At 40.1% G+C, this 19,346-nt stretch overlaps 1 protein-coding gene across 1 annotated transcript; it reads right to left on the bottom strand.

The window, feature by feature from the left end:
• Positions 1-7,025: 7,025 nt before the first annotated feature.
• LOC122012885 (signaling peptide TAXIMIN 1-like) lies at positions 7,026-7,954 on the bottom strand. Its single transcript, XM_042569545.1, has 2 exons — positions 7,685-7,954; positions 7,026-7,567 (listed from the first exon to the last, which is right to left on the bottom strand). The coding sequence occupies exons 1-2, from the start codon at positions 7,795-7,797 to the stop codon at positions 7,444-7,446; spliced, it is 237 nt and encodes a 78-aa protein (XP_042425479.1). The 5' UTR covers positions 7,798-7,954; the 3' UTR covers positions 7,026-7,443.
• Positions 7,955-19,346: the final 11,392 nt, after the last annotated feature.

Genomic DNA, 19,346 nt, shown 5'->3' with positions numbered 1-19,346 from the left:
TTCGATTCATGGGTTATACTCCCGTTCAGTTCACAGGCAATGCGCCCGCTCGGCTCACAACTTCCGTTTTCGTGTGCATGTGATTTTGCGGGCTATGCTTCCGCTCCATTTTTGAGCTCCACTTCCGCCCCGACATTGCCTCATCGCTCGTTCGGTATTCGCCGGAGCGCTCAGTTGGCGTTCACCCGATAGCTTGCGTGGCATCCGCTCGACACTATTTTTTGCCGCTCGGTCGACACGTTTTTCTCGCCACTCTGCCAAGTGCACCTCATTCTATCAGCACTTGCGAAGTCGTCTGACTGGTATCGCTCAACCGTCCGTTCGGCCACACACTTAAACTACTTGGTTGAACGCTCGACATTCTCTCGATGGTCTGGTCAGCATCTTACGGTTGACTGGTCGATACTTTCTCGGTCACCCGCACGACATTGCTCGCTCGTTCACTCGGTTTGCTCGGCATCCCGCGTACCACTCGGTCGACTATCATTTTACTCATCGTTCGCTTAATGTTTTGCCACCCGCTCGACATCTGTCCGGTTGTTGACTTGGTACTATTTTTCGTAGTCCGCTCGGCATCGTTACCATCTCTCATGGGACACCATATAGCGATCGCTTGCGTGGCCTTATACGATGGATTCAGCGATTTGACTCTGTTATCGAGAGTGATTCAGCCTTCACGATAGACTGTCTAGTCAGTCGGACTCGTGCCTCCTTTTTTCTATACTTGAGGGAGAGACTTGTGATACGGCAACAGGATTTTGGGGATCAAAAGGAGATATGAGAAAAAGGAGGGGCATTTTGGTCATTTCAGATTTTGAGGGTTTTGGTATTAGAAGAGCACTGTTCATCAGGGGAGAGGGGGCTGGTTCGTTTTGTGGGAGGAGGCCACCGCCACAGCCATGGGGAGAATGTCGCCACCCCGTTCAGGGCCGCCTCGCCGGAGGCTCCCGCCACCAGCCTTCTGTTGGTTAGTCCTAGGAAAACCATATCGGCTCCACTGTACAAAAATTTTGTACAAGTGTCGAACATTTCCTTAAATAACCTATTGTGTTCTTTAGAAGTTAAATTAGGAATCGCAGACGGAACTTAACATCATTGATTCCAAATTTAACTTATCTGTTCTTAATGGTTTAGATTTAAATCGCAAGCAGCAGAACTTAACACTATTGATTCAAATCCACCTATGTTATTAATTCATTAAATATTAACATCCAGGACTGCATGGCGAGGCACATGCCCTTCTTGGATATGGGAGCAACCACCACCGCCTAGACAAAGCCTTTTAAGGAAAGCTAATATTTAATTTCCTTAAATAACTCTAGGTTAACAAAAAAGAACAATCAAATCACAAATTCGACAAAATAAAAAAAAAACACAAACTCGAAAACAAATTTGAAAACTCTAGAATCTTATGCCTCTTGTGTTTGGTATTTCCAAAAATAACTATACAAAGAAAACTAGTATGATGCGGAAAACAATTACTAGTTATACCTTTCTTTGTAAGCAAATAACCTCTTGATCTTCTACCGTATTCCTCTTCTAACCTCGGACGTTGTGTGAGCAACGATCTTCCGAGATGAGAACCACCAAGCACCTTCTTCTTCCTTCTAGGTTTCGGCCACCAAAATCTCTTCCAAGGATGAAGAGGTTCGGCCACCACCAAGCTCTAAGGGATGCTAGAAATATCGCATCCTTTTCTCTCCTTCTTCTCCAAGCAAGATCCGGCCACCACAAGGACTCCAAGAAAGAGATGTGGTTCGGCTACAAAGTGGAGAGAAGAGAAAAGATAAAGAGATGTTGGCCGGCCACACCAAGGAAGAGAGGGAGAGAAAAAGAAATAGAATCGTTAATCATGAAGGCACCTCTACCCCTTCTTTTATAATCATTGGTCTTGGCAAATAAGGAAATTTAAATAAAAACTTTATTAATTCTTTTACCATGAAAAAAAAGGTTTAATTAATTAAAATTAAATTCCTTTTTTTCAATTACAATGGCCAACCACATTAAAATCTCTAAGCAAATAAAATTTTAAACACAAATTAAAACTTCCTTATTTGCTTCCGAAAATTTATAAAAATCTCTCCAATAATTTTTTCCTTCATGGTGGATTATAAAAAGGAAATTTTATAAATTAAAATCTTTCTTTTAAACATGTGGATAATTTTTCAAAAGGAAAGTTATCTCTAAAAATTAAAATCTCCTTTCAATCTACAAATAAGAAAAGATATCAAATCTTTTCTTAATCTTTTGTAGAAACTTATAAAAGAGATATTTAATTTTTAAACTCTCTTTCAAATCATAACATGGTTTAAAAAAAGAAAGTTTTCTTAAAATTAAAATTTACCTTTCAATCTACAAATAAGGAAAGATTTCAAATCTTTTCTTAATCTTTTGTAGAAAGATATAAAAGGAAAGATTTAAATTTCAAACTCTCTTTTAAAACATGATATCCACATAAGAAATAATTTTAATAAAAATCCTTTTTTAATATGATGTGGCCGGCCACCTAAGCTTGGGCTCCAAGCAATTGGCCGGCAACCTTAAGGCTCAACCTTTAGGCTTGGTCGACCCTAAGCTTGAGCTTCAAGCTTAGCTTGGGCGACCCCTATAGGTTGGGTAAGAAGGTGGGTATGTGGTGGGTATAAATCTCTATATACAAGAGGTTACGATAGGGACCGAGAGGAGGAATTGGTTTTGGTCTCCCGATGAAATTATGCATCCCGTGTTCGCCCCGAACACATAACTTAATTTCATCAATAATAATTCATTCCACTAAAGAACTATTATTGAACTACCGCACCAATCCCAAATTACATTTTGGGCTCCTTCTTATTATGAGTGTGTTAGTATCCCTGTATTTAAGATGTCGAATGCCCACTGATTAAATGAGTTACTGACAACTCACTTAATTAATATCTTAGTCCAAGAGTAGTACCACTCAACCTTATCGTCATGTCGGACTAAGTCCACCTGCAGGGTTTAACATGACAATCCTTATGAGCTCCTCTTGGGGACATTATCAACCTAGATCACTAAGACATAGTTTCCTTCTATAATCAACAACACACACTATAAGTGATATCATTTCCCAACTTATCGGGCTTATTGATTTATCGAACTAAATCTCACCATTGATAAATTAAAGAAATAAATATCAAATATATGTGTTTGTTATTATATTAGGATTAAGAGCACACACTTCCATAATAACTGAGTTCTTTGTTCCTTTATAAAGTCAGTATAAAAGAAACGACCTCTAATGCTCCTACTCAATACACTCTAAGTGTACTAGTGTAATTATATAGTTAAGATAAACTAATACCTAATTACACTACGACCTTCCAATGGTTTGTTCCTTTCCATCTTGGTCGTGAGCTACTGTTTATAATTTATAAGGTACTAATAACATGATCCTCTGTGTGTGACACCACACACCATGTTATCTACAATATAAATTAATTGAACAACTACATTTATCGTAAATGTAGACATTTGACCAATGTGATTCTTATTTCTAGATAAATGTTTATACCAAAAGCTAAGCTTTTAGTATACATCCTAACACCTTTGTGGTTCCCAACCATCGCGACTCGCAATAGATGATGCTGCCGCCGACGTCGCCTCCCTCGTCGCCGGCGAGCCGCCACACTTCTCCTCTATTCCTTTCCCCAGCAGCCACGGTAGCCGTGCCCACCAACGACTTCTTCAACTCCTTGTGCATAGGGGAGAAGGGGTTGATTTTGGGCGCCGCCACCACAGCAAGCGAGCCTTAACCCCCTCACCACCGACCCGCCAGTGCTAGCGCCACCTAGCCGCCAACACTAGAGCCTCTAGCCGCCGACGCCACTCCCGGTGAGCCACCTTACTGCCTTCGTCATTCATAGACGGCTGCTGACACCAACCGGCGTTGGTACACCCTTTTTATCCAGCCGCCGCATCATCCTCTCCCTTCCCAGCGCCACTGCAGGAGCATGCTGCCCCCTCACGCCACCACTGCCGCCTCCAGCGGCTGCGGATGCCGCAGCCGGTGTCGCCCACACCTCCTCCCACGGTTGTCGCCTCCAGCAACAGCCACTGCCGCCACCTCTAGTGGCCAAGTCTACCCTCCGATGCCATCTCCAGCGACAACCACCAGCTGGCCCACGACCTTCATCGAGGGGGTACAACACCATCGTCTCTGTTGGCACTCCTATCGGGCGATGAGCCAGCTCTCGAGCCATCGCCGATCCGACCTTCGGGCTACTGCTGTTGCACTGTACCTTTGTGACTTGCGTCTACACTGTGTGTTGTGTTTCGGCCACCGAGCCGTTGTGTTTCGTATCGCTATTATGATTGTGAGTTACTGGTATTATCCGGCCTGCGTGTCGTGTCCCGACCCGCGAGCCGCTGTAGTATTCCGGCTCAGGAGCCTTCGTCATATTTCGACCGACATGCCGCCTTTTGGATCCGTGCTACACTGAATTCCATGTCGTCGCTCCCAGATTCGACTCCTTAGCTGACTCACACTCATCTACCCTGCACGGTCACGACGACTCGATCAACATCGCGACTAGCTCACCAATCCATCCGAGAGCGCCCCCGGAGCCAGGGTACGTCATCGTATTCATCCTTTACTTTACTTTATTAGTTCATTATTCATTCAGCTGCTTATATATTCGTGGTATCCGCCTTGAGCATCGGGAGGCCAGAGACCGGGGTAACCTGGTCGCTGGCTACAGGTACTGTTGATCAGAGGACTTTTGATGACTTGGTCAACACAGAAGATAGCTCACCATCCAGATTATGAAGATGCGATCAATATTCCAGTCATGTCATTTCGACAATTCCATCTTCTCATATTTCTGACAGGAACATCGATGTTATCTGATTCTAGCTATGATTAATTATTATAATATATAATAGTTATCCAATAACTAGTATAATAATTAAAAAATTATTATTGTAATATTGGACAAGTAGCTTTTATAATTATGTAATAATTATTTATTAACTTCCATAATTTTAAATAAATCGTTAAAAAATATTTTAATATATAATAATTTTGAAATTTATAATTTATGATTTAAATTTTTAAAGTTTAGGATTTAAGATTTATTTTTAATTAGGTAGCAAGTATCAACTACTTTAATTTTTTCTACAACCATTTTAAAATGATTTTTATAAAAATTAAATAATTTTGATCTAGTTAAGTATCTTGGATATAACAGTATCTCAGATTTAGAATATAAAGTTTTAAAATTTAAGATTAAAGTTTAAGATTTAACCTGTAAGTATTCACTAATTTCTATAATTATTTTAAATTAATTTTGATCAATTTAAAAGAATTTTAATAGTATTTAAATAAATTTGATTAAATTTCTAAAAAAAATATTTTAATATAATAATAATTCTCACAAAAATGAAATAATCAAATTTTATGTTATAATAATTATTATTACGTAAATTGTTATGAAAATAAATGTATTTTCGAAAAATAATAATTCGAAGCGTCCTTCAATTCATTACAATTGAATAATAAACGTCCTTTTACGTTTCCTAATCGGTCAGGAAAAAAAGGGTGACGAGACCATTGATGCAATCAGTTGTCCAAAGTTGATTACAATACATTTGTATAGTATTATAGCATCTCCAATGCAAATTTTAGTTTGTAAAATTTAAAAATCTCATTAAAAAATTTTATGATTGTGTAAATGACATTTTACGTTTTTAATTAAGAGTAAATTTGAGTTTTCAAATCTATTTTTTTTTTAAGATGGAGCCAATAATTAATATACATGACTCTTTTTAAATAATTTAAAAATAAATTTTTTGATGAACTAATTATAATGTTTTAATTTATAAATAATTAGTAAAAATTAAAATTATATTTTTTTCTTTCAAAAATAAATATATTTGGGATAAGTTAAAAAAATATAGAAATGACTATAATTAAATTAAATTTGTAAAATAATTAAATATTAAATAAAATGATAAATTATATTAAATTAAAAATTAATTAATTTTAAATTTGAGTTTTCAAATCTATTTTTTTTTTAAGATGGAGCCAATAATTAATATACATGACTCTTTTTAAATAATTTAAAAATAAATTTTTTGATGAACTAATTATAATGTTTTAATTTATAAATAATTAGTAAAAATTAAAATTATATTTTTTTCTTTCAAAAATAAATATATTTGGGATAAGTTAAAAAAATATAGAAATGACTATAATTAAATTAAATTTGTAAAATAATTAAATATTAAATAAAATGATAAATTATATTAAATTAAAAATTAATTAATTAATTATAAATAAATTAAATTAAAGATTATAATTAATTAAAATATGAAATGAAAACTATATAAAGATATTAAATGAAAAAAATTATATGCAGATTTTTTTTAATTGCGGAGAAAATAGTAACTATATGTGGAGAAAATTATAAAAGCAAATTCACTCCAAGCTTTAACGATTGAGAATGACATGTTAGAATTCTAAAAAAAGTTCATTCAAAACTTTAATGATTGGAGATGTCCTTATAGGCTCTCAAAAATTGAGGAACCAAAGTAATAAATTAATGGAGTAGATAGTCGAGAGAGGATGAATCACTCATAATTATGATCAAATCATGATTGTGATTCAATTACAATTAATTACGATCCCTTATTAAGATCACCGTCTCCTCCAAGGTATAATTTAGTTCAGAAAAAACGGCCGAAAGCCGTCCAAAAATCATCGACGTTTAATAACCTAGTCACTTGTCCACTACCAATAACGACGGCCTCCGATCGTCCTCTCCAAATTAAATTATAATCCGAAGGGAATACTAAATTCAAGAAAAAATCACAACTAATTATGATCAAAAATCCCGACAACTATCCTACCACAATTATAATTCATCCATCCCTAATTAAAAAAAATAAAGACCAAGAAATCTGCTCTCCAGATATCCGGTCCCATAATAGACAGATAAATCGCATGGTTAATTTAACATAGCTTCACAATCATTTGCATGGGGAGCTCACAGTCATTTTATACTAGCTGAGAACTTAATTCAAAATCTATTAAATTAAACATCAATATCAATACCAACTGCGCCAATCCCACGGGGCAACAACAGAAATTATTAAACAGCGAGACTGTGAACCACCGACTGGTAGTGGTACTACATTCCAAAAAGAACACAAACACAAAATATGGCATAATTCATCCTGCTTTTTCCAAGAACAAAATTCCCCACTGAAACGAAACTACCAACGGACTGGATTAGCCAACTGAAACAGACTTCTGCTTTCAATAATGGAGTAAATCGTCCTCCGAAGATAACCCGCGTGGGCGAATTATTCCTCTCAATCGCTTGCAAGAATGTAGAAATTCGTCGTAGAAGAAGGGAAGATAAGAAGAATCATCGCACAGACCCGGAAAACATCGTCTCGCATGAATCAACGATCGGAAGAAGACTAACATGGGATTTGTTTGGTGAACCACCGCATGACGTGGAGCGGCGCCTTGATGAGCTCGATCGCGAACTCTACCAGGATGGTGACGCAGAGGCAGCAGGGGCAGACGCAAGAGAGCAGCAACCTGCAATTAGTTTCGAATTTCGATCCAGAACTCTTTTCATTCAATCGACTGTTCTAGATAGAAGGAATTAGAGGATCGGACGGGAGGGGTAATTAGGGTTTGGACCACGGTACGTACCCGACGATCCAGACCAGAACGCCGACGACGGAGAGGAGGAGGGCGAGGAAGGCGAAGGGGAGGCCGAGCAACCAACCCAGCGGCCGGCACTCGCTGTCGCTCTCGAAGCACATCCTTCTTCTATCTTCCTCTTGAATCCTCAATCCTAAGCGGCGAGTGGAGAATGAGATCGGGAGACGAGCGATTGAAGAGGATAAGGATGCTTGTTTGGTAGGCGGCGTAGTCGAAGACGAAAGCGAAGCGTCCAGTTTGTCGTGCGGTAGTGCTTCACAGGCCTATTTGGACGCGTTGGTGGACATCATATTTGACGGATACAGTGATTTTACGACCCAAATAAGGCTCATATCAACGTGGGCCCAATAAGAAACTCACACGTAATCTTTGATCACGTGCATCTCACATTTTAACGCCGCGGGTGCGTCTTCGGGCTGATAGCCTGATACCACCCAGTTGCTGTGCAACAAACGTGCAGTGTTCGGTAATGTATTTATTTGATAAAAAATGATATGTTTAAGGAAAAAAAATTTAAGAAGAAATTTAAGGATAAATATATAAAGTGATGAAGTCCATAAAAAATGAAATGGTGGATCATGACTTTATGTGTCTATCCTTGAGCTTTTCTTTGAATTTTTTTCCTTAAGCATATCATTACTCTTATTAGATGAACGGAGATGGATTTTAGCTCTCGAGGCAAAACACGAATATGTTTATGGTCCTAGTGTCAATCTATGCGAGATTAATATGAAGAGATTAATATAAAGAAGATTGATGGTTAAAAAACTAAGTGATAGGCAAGATGAATTTACATGAGTTATAAGAATTTACACTCAGTTAACTTCGAGAATTAATCATAAGATTTTATGTGACAATTAACTTGTTATTTATCAACTCATCTAAACCCATAGGAATATGATTGATTTTATCTCTTGTTCATTCATTAGGAGCTCAAGTATTATTCATGATCAGAATCGAAGAATCGAAAAAAAAAATCTAAGAAATGTAAATTTTAAATAATGAAATTGAAAATTTTAATAAGGATAGAATGAATATAATGGAAATAGAAAATAATAATATCATTTTCGAATATCAAAGGATAAAATTATAAAAAAATTACATGAATTTTAATTTTTCTATATTGTAAGAGAATATGTAGACAACTTAAATAAGTGTAAATCTTTTTGAAAATAAATTTTAAATTTTTTAGTATAATAATTTTGAACTGTGATAAATTTTAGCAAACCATAAATCACGGTTCCAAACTGTGAATTGTAACTATATTGGACAGTTAAAGTTAAGGATCGATATATCAGAAATCGTCGAATCAACACTTCCGAACTGTCAGTCCCAAACCATGATTAGGTCTATCCATGAGAATTAGGGTCGGATATTCCTGAATAAATTTAATGTTCGACTTAGTAAATATTTATTTATATTCATTCAATATATATAAAATTAATTAAATAAATAAGTTCGGACAACATACATGTTTAGCCGGTTAGCATTTGTGAACAAATTTCATATTCTTTCTTTTGTTGAGGATCTAGGATATTTATCCTTGTTCTTCTGCTTGCTTCCTCTTTAAACCTAACTTCTACGTGATTGTTTAGTGATTGTTTGCTGTGTGAAAGGTTTTATCTTCCCATTTCTTTGGATCCCATCTTGGTTCGCAGCGTGAATTTGTTTGTTGGTTAAAGGTTGTGTTTTTAGCTATTAGTTATTTTATACTTATAGCTGTTATATTCATTACTTAACCTTTGCGGTCGTTGACATGGTTATTGATCCGGTGATAAGGGCGGAGGACCTTCGTTGGCGGAAGGTCAACGACATGTGAAGGTCAAAGGACAAGAGATTCAACCTTGCGACCCGGCCAACCGGGCGAAGCAAGCTGACCGACCGGATGAATCGAGCCGACCGGCTGTGAATCCCCCTGAGCCGAATGAAAGACAACCCGACTAGGGGTCGGGCTTCTGATGCTCAAGGTAAAAAGGTTTCAAGGGCCGAGCGGGATGTCCGTTCGCCCGGTGCACAAGACAACACAGGTAGGAGCAGTCTCATCCGAGCATACGACTGATGCAGAAGTGATATGCCTGCCGAGCGGCCAACCCGCTCGGCCTTGGAACAAATAGGGAACGCAAGAGGACAAAGTAGGCAGAGGATAACATCATCCTCGAGACACCTGCCGACAAGCAGCAGAGTTGGCGGCCGAGCCGTACACAGGATCATACGACGGAAGCTTCCACCGTCACATCCGGGATATGCTCGGACGATTGCGGAATGACGCCAGAGGTACTTTTCGGACAGAGGCTTGTTAAGGTATGTTTGGGGAAGCGTACACGCATAGAGAAGCGTGCCCGCGCCTCCCCGGGGTCCTATATAAGGACCCCCCAGACGTCGACGAAGGTATGCGCAAATCTTTACTGTAGCCACATTACACTGCCTCTCTCGTTGCCTGACTTGAGCGTCGGAGGGCCGTCGCCGGGAAACCCCTCCCGGCTCGGCTTCTTTGCAGGTTTACCAGAGATCTACGCCACCATTTGGAGACAGCGGAGCGTGCCACGTCCCCAGCGTCCATCGACTCAGCGCTCGGACATGATCAAATTGGCGCCGTCGGACAGAAAATTCGTTCGAGCGGATGTGCTACTGCTTCAGGGCTGCGACCCGGCCTGGCTCGGCCTCTTGATACTCCTTGAAGGCAGCTTGGGAAGCTTCAAGAGCCTCCTGCAAGTGCTTCAGTTCGTCCTTATGTTTGATCGCTTCACCCGAGCGGCTCGCCTTCTCGCCGTCCAGCTGCTCCATCAACTCCTTAACTCGTTGTTCCAGGCCCCGCGCCTCGACGTTTTTCTTCTCCAGATCGGCGATGGCCGTTTTCTTTCGATCGGTGGCTAGGCTTATTTTCCGGTTAAGTGTCTTGACCTGTCGTTCGAGTTCGACCAGAGTATGGGCCTGGTCGGCCGTCTTCTTTTGCTCAGCCTCCAACAAATCTTGGGTCTTCTTGAGTTCTTTCTGCAGCTCAGCATATGAGGGGCCCTGGGAGGACGAGCCGCCCGAGCTCTTTAGCCTCTTCAACTCTTCGTCCACCATGGCCAGTCGATTGGAGACAGCAATCTCCTCCACCCATCTTTGACATAAACAGAAGTATTGATAGCCGATCGGAAAGAGGGCGTAAAGGACTTCGTAAGAAAACACACTTACCCCAGTGGCCTGCTGCATATGGTTGTTGGCCAGTTTGCTGAGCAGAATCATCGCGACACGGGCCCGAGCATCGGCCCACATCTCGGCGAGGGGCCCCTTCATAGTGATCATATGCTCAGGCGCGGTCGGTCGATCAGACTCGGGCAAAAGTTCCTTGGTGGGAAGATGCAGGGTGACCCTGATGGTGCGGCTCTGACCGAGAGATGTGTGAGCAGATGCGGAGGGAGCAGAGGCCGCGGCGGAGAACTTGGACAAAATAGTTGAGCGCGGGACCCGACGGGGGGCAGGTGGAAGAGTGCTGACCGGCATAGCCTCAATAGGGTTGGCAGACAAGTTTAGTTGAGACGGAGTCCGATCGGAGGATAATGCCTTCACCATTGGAGTTTTCCCTCGAGAATCGGATCCCGCCCGATCGGATACGCGGATAGCAGAAGTAGCCGATCACAACGGTGACTCCGTCCGACGCCTCTTTTGTCTGAGTGAGCGCTCGCCTTCCCGATCGGAGCCTTCCTCTTGCGCGGCTGGCTCCCTGTTTGAAGTATTGCCTCCCGTCACCTCCACGGGGGAGGCCTGAGCGGCCGACTCTTCCGCGTTTGTCTCACTCTCACCCTCATGAGAGCCGACCGGGGTGATACCCAATTGCTCCATCTCTTTGGCGGCTGCCGCCTCAAGCGCCTCGGCCTTCCTCTTCAAAATCCCGAGCATCACGGACTCCATGACGATATTTGCTGCAAAGGAAAAAAGAAGAAAATCAGTTAGCACTCAAAGTACATGTGCAAGTGAAATTCTTACCGAAGCTGCTCGGAAGTGGAGTGCGGCTCGGACTCAGGCCGAAGATATACAGCACGCCTTCAGGCAGAAGCTTGTTGATATCGAGCTTCAGACCGGCAAGCATGTTCGCGACCTCGAGATAATCCGGTCGGGTCTTAAATCTTTTTAGCTCGGGAGAAGTAGGCAGTCCGACCTGCCATTTGGTTCGGAAGGGAGCCTGCTCGGGGAGACGAAGATAAAAGTAGAACTCCTTCCAGTGTTTATTGGAGGAAGGGAGTTTATCAAAAAAGACTAGACCGGGTCGAGCCTGGAATAGATAGGTGCCCAGCTCGGACTGCTTGGGATAATAAAAATAGTAAAAAATTTTCGGTCTGAGAGGGATGCCGGATGCGGTGTATCTTGAACAGTACCACCACTCCACACAAAAGTCGAAAAGTATTGGGAACTAATTGGGCGAGCGGAAGACCAAAGAAGTTGCAAACGTCGGCGAAGAAGGGATGAAGAGGAAACCGCAGACCGGCTGTGAATTGGTCGCGGAAAAAACAAATGGCTCCGCTCGGCGGTTTGTGAGGCCGAGCGGTTGGTGAGGGTAGAATAAGTTCAAAGTCAGACGGAATGTCAAAACCGTCAAGCAAAGCCTCGGCGTCACGCCGATCGAAGCGAGACTCCATGGTAGTATACCAGGGACCTAAAGTGGGATCTACGGCTCGGGATGAACTGGTCATTATCCGATCGGGCAAGAAAACAAAAGCCAAGAGAATAGAAAATGACACACGGCAAGGAGACGATGAAAGGGACAGCGACCAGAAGACGAGAACTCGACAAAAAAGACGAGGAAAACAGAGAGGAAAGGCGGAGGAACCTTACGAAGAGGCTGGGGATCGAAGGAAGACGGCGGGGAATCATCGAAAAACAGTGAAGCGAAGTCGCCGGAACGCTGAAGCACTGAAGAAAGACGGCGGGACACGCGAAGGCAGAAGTGTGATGGAGGAAGAAGGTGACGACTTTATAAGGTCGGCCCCGATCGGCCTCGACCGTCCGATGCAGGTCACAGGAACCGAGACCCCCATCGGACCATTCATTTCAAACCGTCGATGTCCCATCGGACACATCGCCGAGCCGTACGATGACGCCAGCAGAGACGCCACGTGACACCATGTCATAGGGGCGCATTTAATGAGCGCCATTACGGTGCACAGCGCGTGTGCTCGGTCTTAATGGAGAAGATTGCACGAATCCTGAGGAGATCCGAAGGGCGTCAGCGAGGACCGTCGAGCGGCCGTTTGGAGGAACATTCCCTATTGGCAGGGCGGTATCACTCAGGCCAACCGGCTATCCAGTCAGTCGGACTTAGCGTCTCCTTCGACTAGACTTGAGGGGGAGGCATGTGATCCGGTGGTAAGGGCGGAGGACCCTCGTTGGCGGAAGGTCAACGACACGTGGAGGTCAAAGGGCAAGAGATTCAACCCTGCGACCCGGCCGACCGGGCGAAGCAGGCCGACCGATCGGATGAATCGATCCGACCGGGTGTGAATCTCCCCGAGCCGAATGAAAGATAACCCGACTAGGGGTCGGGCTTCTGATGCTCAAGGTAAAAAGGTTTCAAGGGCCGAGCGGGATATCCGTTCGGCCGGTGCACAAGGCAACACAGGCAGGAGCAGTCTCATCCGAGCATACGACCGATGCAGAAGTGATATGCCTGCCGAGCGGCCGACCCGCTCGGCCCTGGAGCAGACAGGGAACGCAAGCGGACAAAGTAGGCAGAGGATAATATCATCCTCGAGACACCTGCCGTCGACAAGCAGCAGAGTTGGCGGCCGAGCCGTACACAGGATCATACGGCGGAAGCTTCCACCGTCACATCCGGGATATGCTCGGACGATTGTGGAATGACGCCAGAGGTACTTTTCGGACAGAGGCTTGTTAAGGTATGTTTGGGGAAGCGTGCATGCATAGAAAAGTGTGCCCGCGCCTCCCCGAGGTCCTATATAAGGACCCCCCCCAGACGTCGACGAAGGTATGCGCAAATCTTTACTGTAGCCACATTACGCTGCCTCTCTCGTTGCCTGACTTGAGCGTCGGAGGGCCGTCGCCGGGAAACCCCTCCCGGCTCGGCTTCTTTGCAGGTTCGCCAGAGATCTACGCCACCAGTCAGAAACAACGGAGTGTGCCATGTCCCCAGCGTCCGTCGACTCAACGATCGGACAGGATCAGTTATCTAAAGTAAAAGAGTCAGGTAAATCTTCTACAGATCCTTGTCTGTTTAACAAATGACAGTTCTGCTTTCATCTAACAGATTTTGGAAGGTTAACATCTAGTGATATCTGGTAACTTACTGTGAAAATTTCCACCAAGCCATTCTTTATCGCTTTCTTTTTTACTAAAGTTTAGAGGATATGAATTCATCAACATTTGGAGAGAATTTCTTATTCTTATCATTTTATAAAGGAAGTGATAGCTATATTTACATGAATGTCTCATGAGTCGCTCTACATTTTGTTGACTATTTCTGATCTCATTTTTAAGTGATCTGTTGTTTTTTCCATGGAAGTAGATAATTTTATTCATCAAGAATTGTCAGACAGATTCTGACTATCATAACAATGGGTTGCTATCAAACTATGTTATTATCTGATATTTTTGTTAGTAAAAGTTATCATTGTTCCTGTTCCAGTCATTTATGAAATCAAATTGGCAGTAAAGCCTGACTATCATAATTACATTTTTAGCTTGATTCCTTTTTTTTTTAGATTTCCCAAAGCCAATTTACTAGTTTGTTTTAACAAGATCTTAGATTGGTTCATCAAATTCCTTCTTCATTGTCATTGATGGTTAACTTGTGGGAAAATGTTCCTTGTATTTATTTAATACTTCATTTTCATAATCATGAATATGGTGCATGTGTGTCTCCAACAATTTCCTTGTCATCTCTATGACTTATGCTCTTCTCTAACTTATGTTTCGACTACAAGATCTAATTGAACAATCATCATCTTATTTGGATTTCTTCAAAATTGAGAAAATCAGCTTAGAAAAGTTTTTTTTAAGTAGTTTTCTTTCTTGTTCTGATAACTAACTTTCCTCATCAGCATTTAAAACAGAAGCCAGATATGGAATTTGTCTACAAGGAGGAAGAATTTTTAAGTATGAAGCCGGATGAGCAATTATCATCTAGAAGAATACATAAGGCCTTGGAACTTGGATCACCTTGGGTTGCTATTAATAAGTCTGAGCCTTGGTGGCGTATTACAGATAAAGATGATCTGGCCTTGTTGGTTGCCCAAAAATCATTGCATCATATTGAGAATTGTGATCTACCCAAACCCACACAGGTAGTTCTTGTTGATAATGACAATGTGGATGGCAATGGAGTACTTAAGCCATCACTTGGTAGAATGGCTAGAACAGGAATGTGTGGTGCCAATGATGATTTACATGATCCTTCTAGTCCTTGGAGATTAGACAACAAGGATATTTCACCTCATCAAAGATGCCATGAGCAGCATGGCTCAAGGAAATTGCACAGGCAAGGCCTTTTACAACTTTTTAATCAGTCAAACTCTATTGTTGTTTTTATCAGATTGCTTAGTGTATTTCTACTTGAACTAACATTGAATTTATGAGCAACTCCTATTTCAATGAGCAAAACTCTATGGTGCTGTTTAATCAAATTGCTTAGAGGCAATCTTTCAGTTTAATAGACTTGTGACCAACTATATGAAAATGATTTTATTGATAAGATTTTGACATAGATGCTAATATGCAACTGAAACATTTGAGCAACTACATTTGGTTCCATTAAGGCCCACTTTGACACTGAATTTTTCAAACATTCTATGAAAACCCTAGTTTAAGCTACTTCTCTCTTTAGGATTTACCTGAAAATATAATAAAAAATTTCAATGATAATTTTTATTTTTCTCTTGACATCTGAGATTGTGTCACTTCTATTGCTTCAGTTTAACCTTTTTAAATTGATTCAACAGCATTTTCACCAAAATTGTGTGTCAGAGAGAGAAATTTTAGAAGCCATTGGGGCAATGACAAATAACTTTGCTATCAATAGGCTCTTTCAAATAAACTAAATAATTTTACTCTGCCACATTTTGCTCATACCATCCTCACTCATTTAACAAACTTGGAATTTAAATGTTTATTTAAATTTAAATCTTCAGTAGCTCTTTTTATTCAACTTATTGGAAGAACATTATGAACAACTGGTGCTGATATTGTTTATACAGTCAAATTAGTTGAATTCATATGTGAATAATACATAAGAAATGAGAAGTTGTAGTAAATTATAACTTCAACTATTTTCACTCCAAGCATAAGTACCATCACAATTCTATGAAACAATTGGATTATATAAATGACTTCCCTGCTTGACTCTACCAAAGGCATTCAAGCTGACCTTAGTCTCACAAAGTAGAAAATGGAATTTGCCACTGAAAGCACAGAAGTACACAGGAAAATAGTGCTACAGAGGTGAAATAATAATTAAGAATCTTCCATTAGGTGTATGCTTGCCATTCTTTTTCTTTTATCTCTGTTAAAAGACTAAAATATGATATAGGATAAAATGATATCAAAGTTAAAAATAATAATCAAGAGTATATTAAGTCAAAGGGACATGCACCACTAAGTAAAAAATCTTGGTGGTGGAATGTGAAAGTTCAAGAGAAAGTGAAAAAAAAAACAAACAACTTATAGGAATTATATACTTGTAAGAATGAAGAAAATTTTAAAAAATATACAGTAACTAAGAAGGAGGCTAAGAAAGTAGTGAATAAAGCTAAGAATGATATTTTTGAGTGCTTTTATCAAAATTTGGATACAAGACAAGGAGAAAGAGACATTTATAGAATAGCTAAAACGAGAGAGAGGAAGACAAGAGATCTTATCGAAATAAGATATATTAAAGATGAATGTAATAGGGTATTCCTAAATGATTAGGAAGAGCGATGGAAGAGGTATTTTCATCAATTTTTTAATGAAAGTTTAGATGATCAATTTAATTTAGGCAATTTAAGTAGGTCAAATGAGTATAAAAATTAAAATTTTTATTGTAGAATTTAAACTTCAGAAGTTGAGCGAGGTTTAAATGAGATGCAAAATAGAAAAACAGTTAGACTAGATGATATTTCGATAGATGTATGGGTGTGTCTTGGGAAATAAGATATTGAATAGCTCACAAAGTTATTCAACCTGTTATTGAAAATTAAAGAAATATTTGATCAATGGAGGGTAAGTCCTTTTCTTCTCTTATATAAGAATAAAAGAGACTACAAAATTATATAAACGATAGGGGTATTAAAGTAATGGGTCATAGCATGAAATTTTGGAAAATACTAAGAAAGGAGACCACGGTGATCGAAAATTAATTTGAATTTATGCTTGAAAGATCGATAATAAAAGCTATACATCTTCTTAGCAACTAATTGAAAATTACACAGAAGTAAGACTTACACATAGTATTCATCGACCTAGAAAAAAATTTATAATAGAGTCCTAAGGGAAATTATACGGACAACTCTAGAGAAAAAAAAGGTGTTAGCATAGCGTATATTAAACTAATTAAGAATATATATGAGGATGCAATGACAAGAGTGAAGATTTTAAGCGGATTAACCGCAGTGTTTCCCATAAAGATAAAGTTATATCAAAGATCAATTCTAAGTCTCTATCGTTTTACGCTAATAATGACACATCCACGATACAACATCACGGTGCATGTTGTTTGCAGATGATATTATTTTGATTGATGAGACATGTGAAAGAGTGAATGCTAAACTTGACTCTTAGCGGGAAATGCTAGAAGTAAAAGGTTTTAGACTTAGTAGAGTAAAGACATAATATATAAAATTTAAGTTTAGAAATATTAGACGTAATAAGATAATTATTAAGATAAGAGATGATCTATAATTGATAGTTTTAAATATTTAAAATCATTTTTGTAAAATGATAGAGGGATTGAGAGAGATGTCTTACATAGAATACGAGCGAGATGATTGAAATGGAGGAAGAGTTAGGTGTTCTTTGTGATTGTAAAGTACCTCTAAGACTTAAAGAAAATGTTTACGAAATGGCTAGAACTTCTATGTTATATAGAGTTGAATGTTGGGCTATGATGCGAACACATGAGTATAAGATGCAAATCTTAAGGTGGATGCGTGGATATACAAGAATGAGCAGAGTAAGAAATGAAAATATTAGAGAGAAAGTCGGGATTGCATCTAATGAAAAATCTGCAAGAGACACGTTTAAGATGGTGCAAACGTGTGCTTCAGTTAGGCGATATGAAACTATGACACATGTCCATAACAAACGAGGAAGACCAAAAAAACACCTAGTTATTAACTATAAAACAAGATAAAATTTATTTAAATATAATAATGATATAGTGGGAAATAGAGTCTAATGATATAGCCAATCCCACCCAGTAAAATAAAACTTGATTATTATTGTTGCATTGAATAGTCTCCAATAGAAGGGAAAAGCTCATATTCTAGTGTCAAACAACAGAGTTAGAATAATTTTAGTCGTGTACATAAGTTTTGATAGTCCACAATATTATCTATTGTAATCTCGTGGTGCATGCGTATGTCATGCCCAATGATGCCCTAGTTTAGTCCAGAGGAGTTTTAGGTCTTACATGATGCTAGTGAGCGAACTATCAGTAACTTAGACTTTGGCTCAGTCCTTTGATTTGGTGTAAGATTGGACGTTAAAGTAGACTCAGTCCTAGGTATTGCGGGATGTTCTAACTAGTGGTGCAAAAGGGGTGATTACGTTCACCTCAAGCACCCTTTATCGTCGGTCCCATAGTTAGATGAAAGGAAATAAATCACAGTATTGAGCGGCCTCCTAGGTGGGAGGGTCATTTAATTCCGTTGGGAATGAACCTCGCGAGAATTGACCCTTGCTATTGTGGTGTAGATCTATCATTTGAGTATCAACTCAGCTATGCCCGTGGGGGTGATGTGACGTTCAAATTATATGGAAAAAAGTGACTCGCTCATCCTAAGTGTCCTCACCGCCGGCCCCACAACGAGAAGAAAAAGTAAATCACGGTGACCAAACGACCTCTTTAGGTGGGAGGGAATAAAATCCCTAGGAATTCGATGCCTGCTCTCATGTAGCAATTTACTACTCAAGTACCAACTCGTTTATGCCCATGGTGTTGAATCTTCCATGGAATTAAATCTCAATGTTGTGTCAGTAGAATTATTTTTAACATGAGGGGCTTTTGAAACCTCATCAGAGTCAGACTCCACTTATTTGCTCAAAGAAACTACACACAGTGATTAGAACTAGTTTTGTTATCATCCCACTCTATCGTATACTTGTATGGAATGATCGATAAAAATGTTTTTGCATCCAAAGGAAAAGCTCGACCTTATTTTCCTGATCACTTGTTAATCAGTGTTACATGCTTTGAATTGATTTACATTAGCAGTAAGAGTTTGTGATGTCATGCAGTGTCGACAGAGATTGTGCAGAAAATAGACGACCTGAAAGCAACCAGACGACTGAGAAAAACGACACCACGAGAGCTCGGCTGCTGGAAGCACTTCACCGTTCCCAAACGCGAGCCAGGAGAGCTGAAATGTCTGCGCGGAAAGCTTATAACGAGAAAGAACATGCTGTCAAACTGTTATTTAGACAAGCATCTCAGCTGTTTGCATACAAAGCAGTGGCT

This window comes from Zingiber officinale, chromosome 8A (genome assembly GCF_018446385.1).
Source record: "Zingiber officinale cultivar Zhangliang chromosome 8A, Zo_v1.1, whole genome shotgun sequence".
NCBI classification, from domain to species: Eukaryota; Viridiplantae; Streptophyta; class Magnoliopsida; order Zingiberales; family Zingiberaceae; genus Zingiber; species Zingiber officinale.
This window is presented reverse-complemented; position numbering and strand designations above follow the sequence as displayed.

What these genes read in the sequence shown, in the direction of transcription:
- LOC122012885 (XM_042569545.1), bottom strand. Translation starts at nt 7,797, where the DNA reads ATGTGCTTCGAGAGCGACAGCGAGTGCCGGCCGCTGGGTTGGTTGCTC. An exon ending in GTTCTGGTCTGGATCGTCGG is followed by an intron (nt 7,568 to 7,684) that starts GTACGTACCGTG and finishes AACTAATTGCAG; the next exon opens with GTTGCTGCTCTCTTGCGTCT.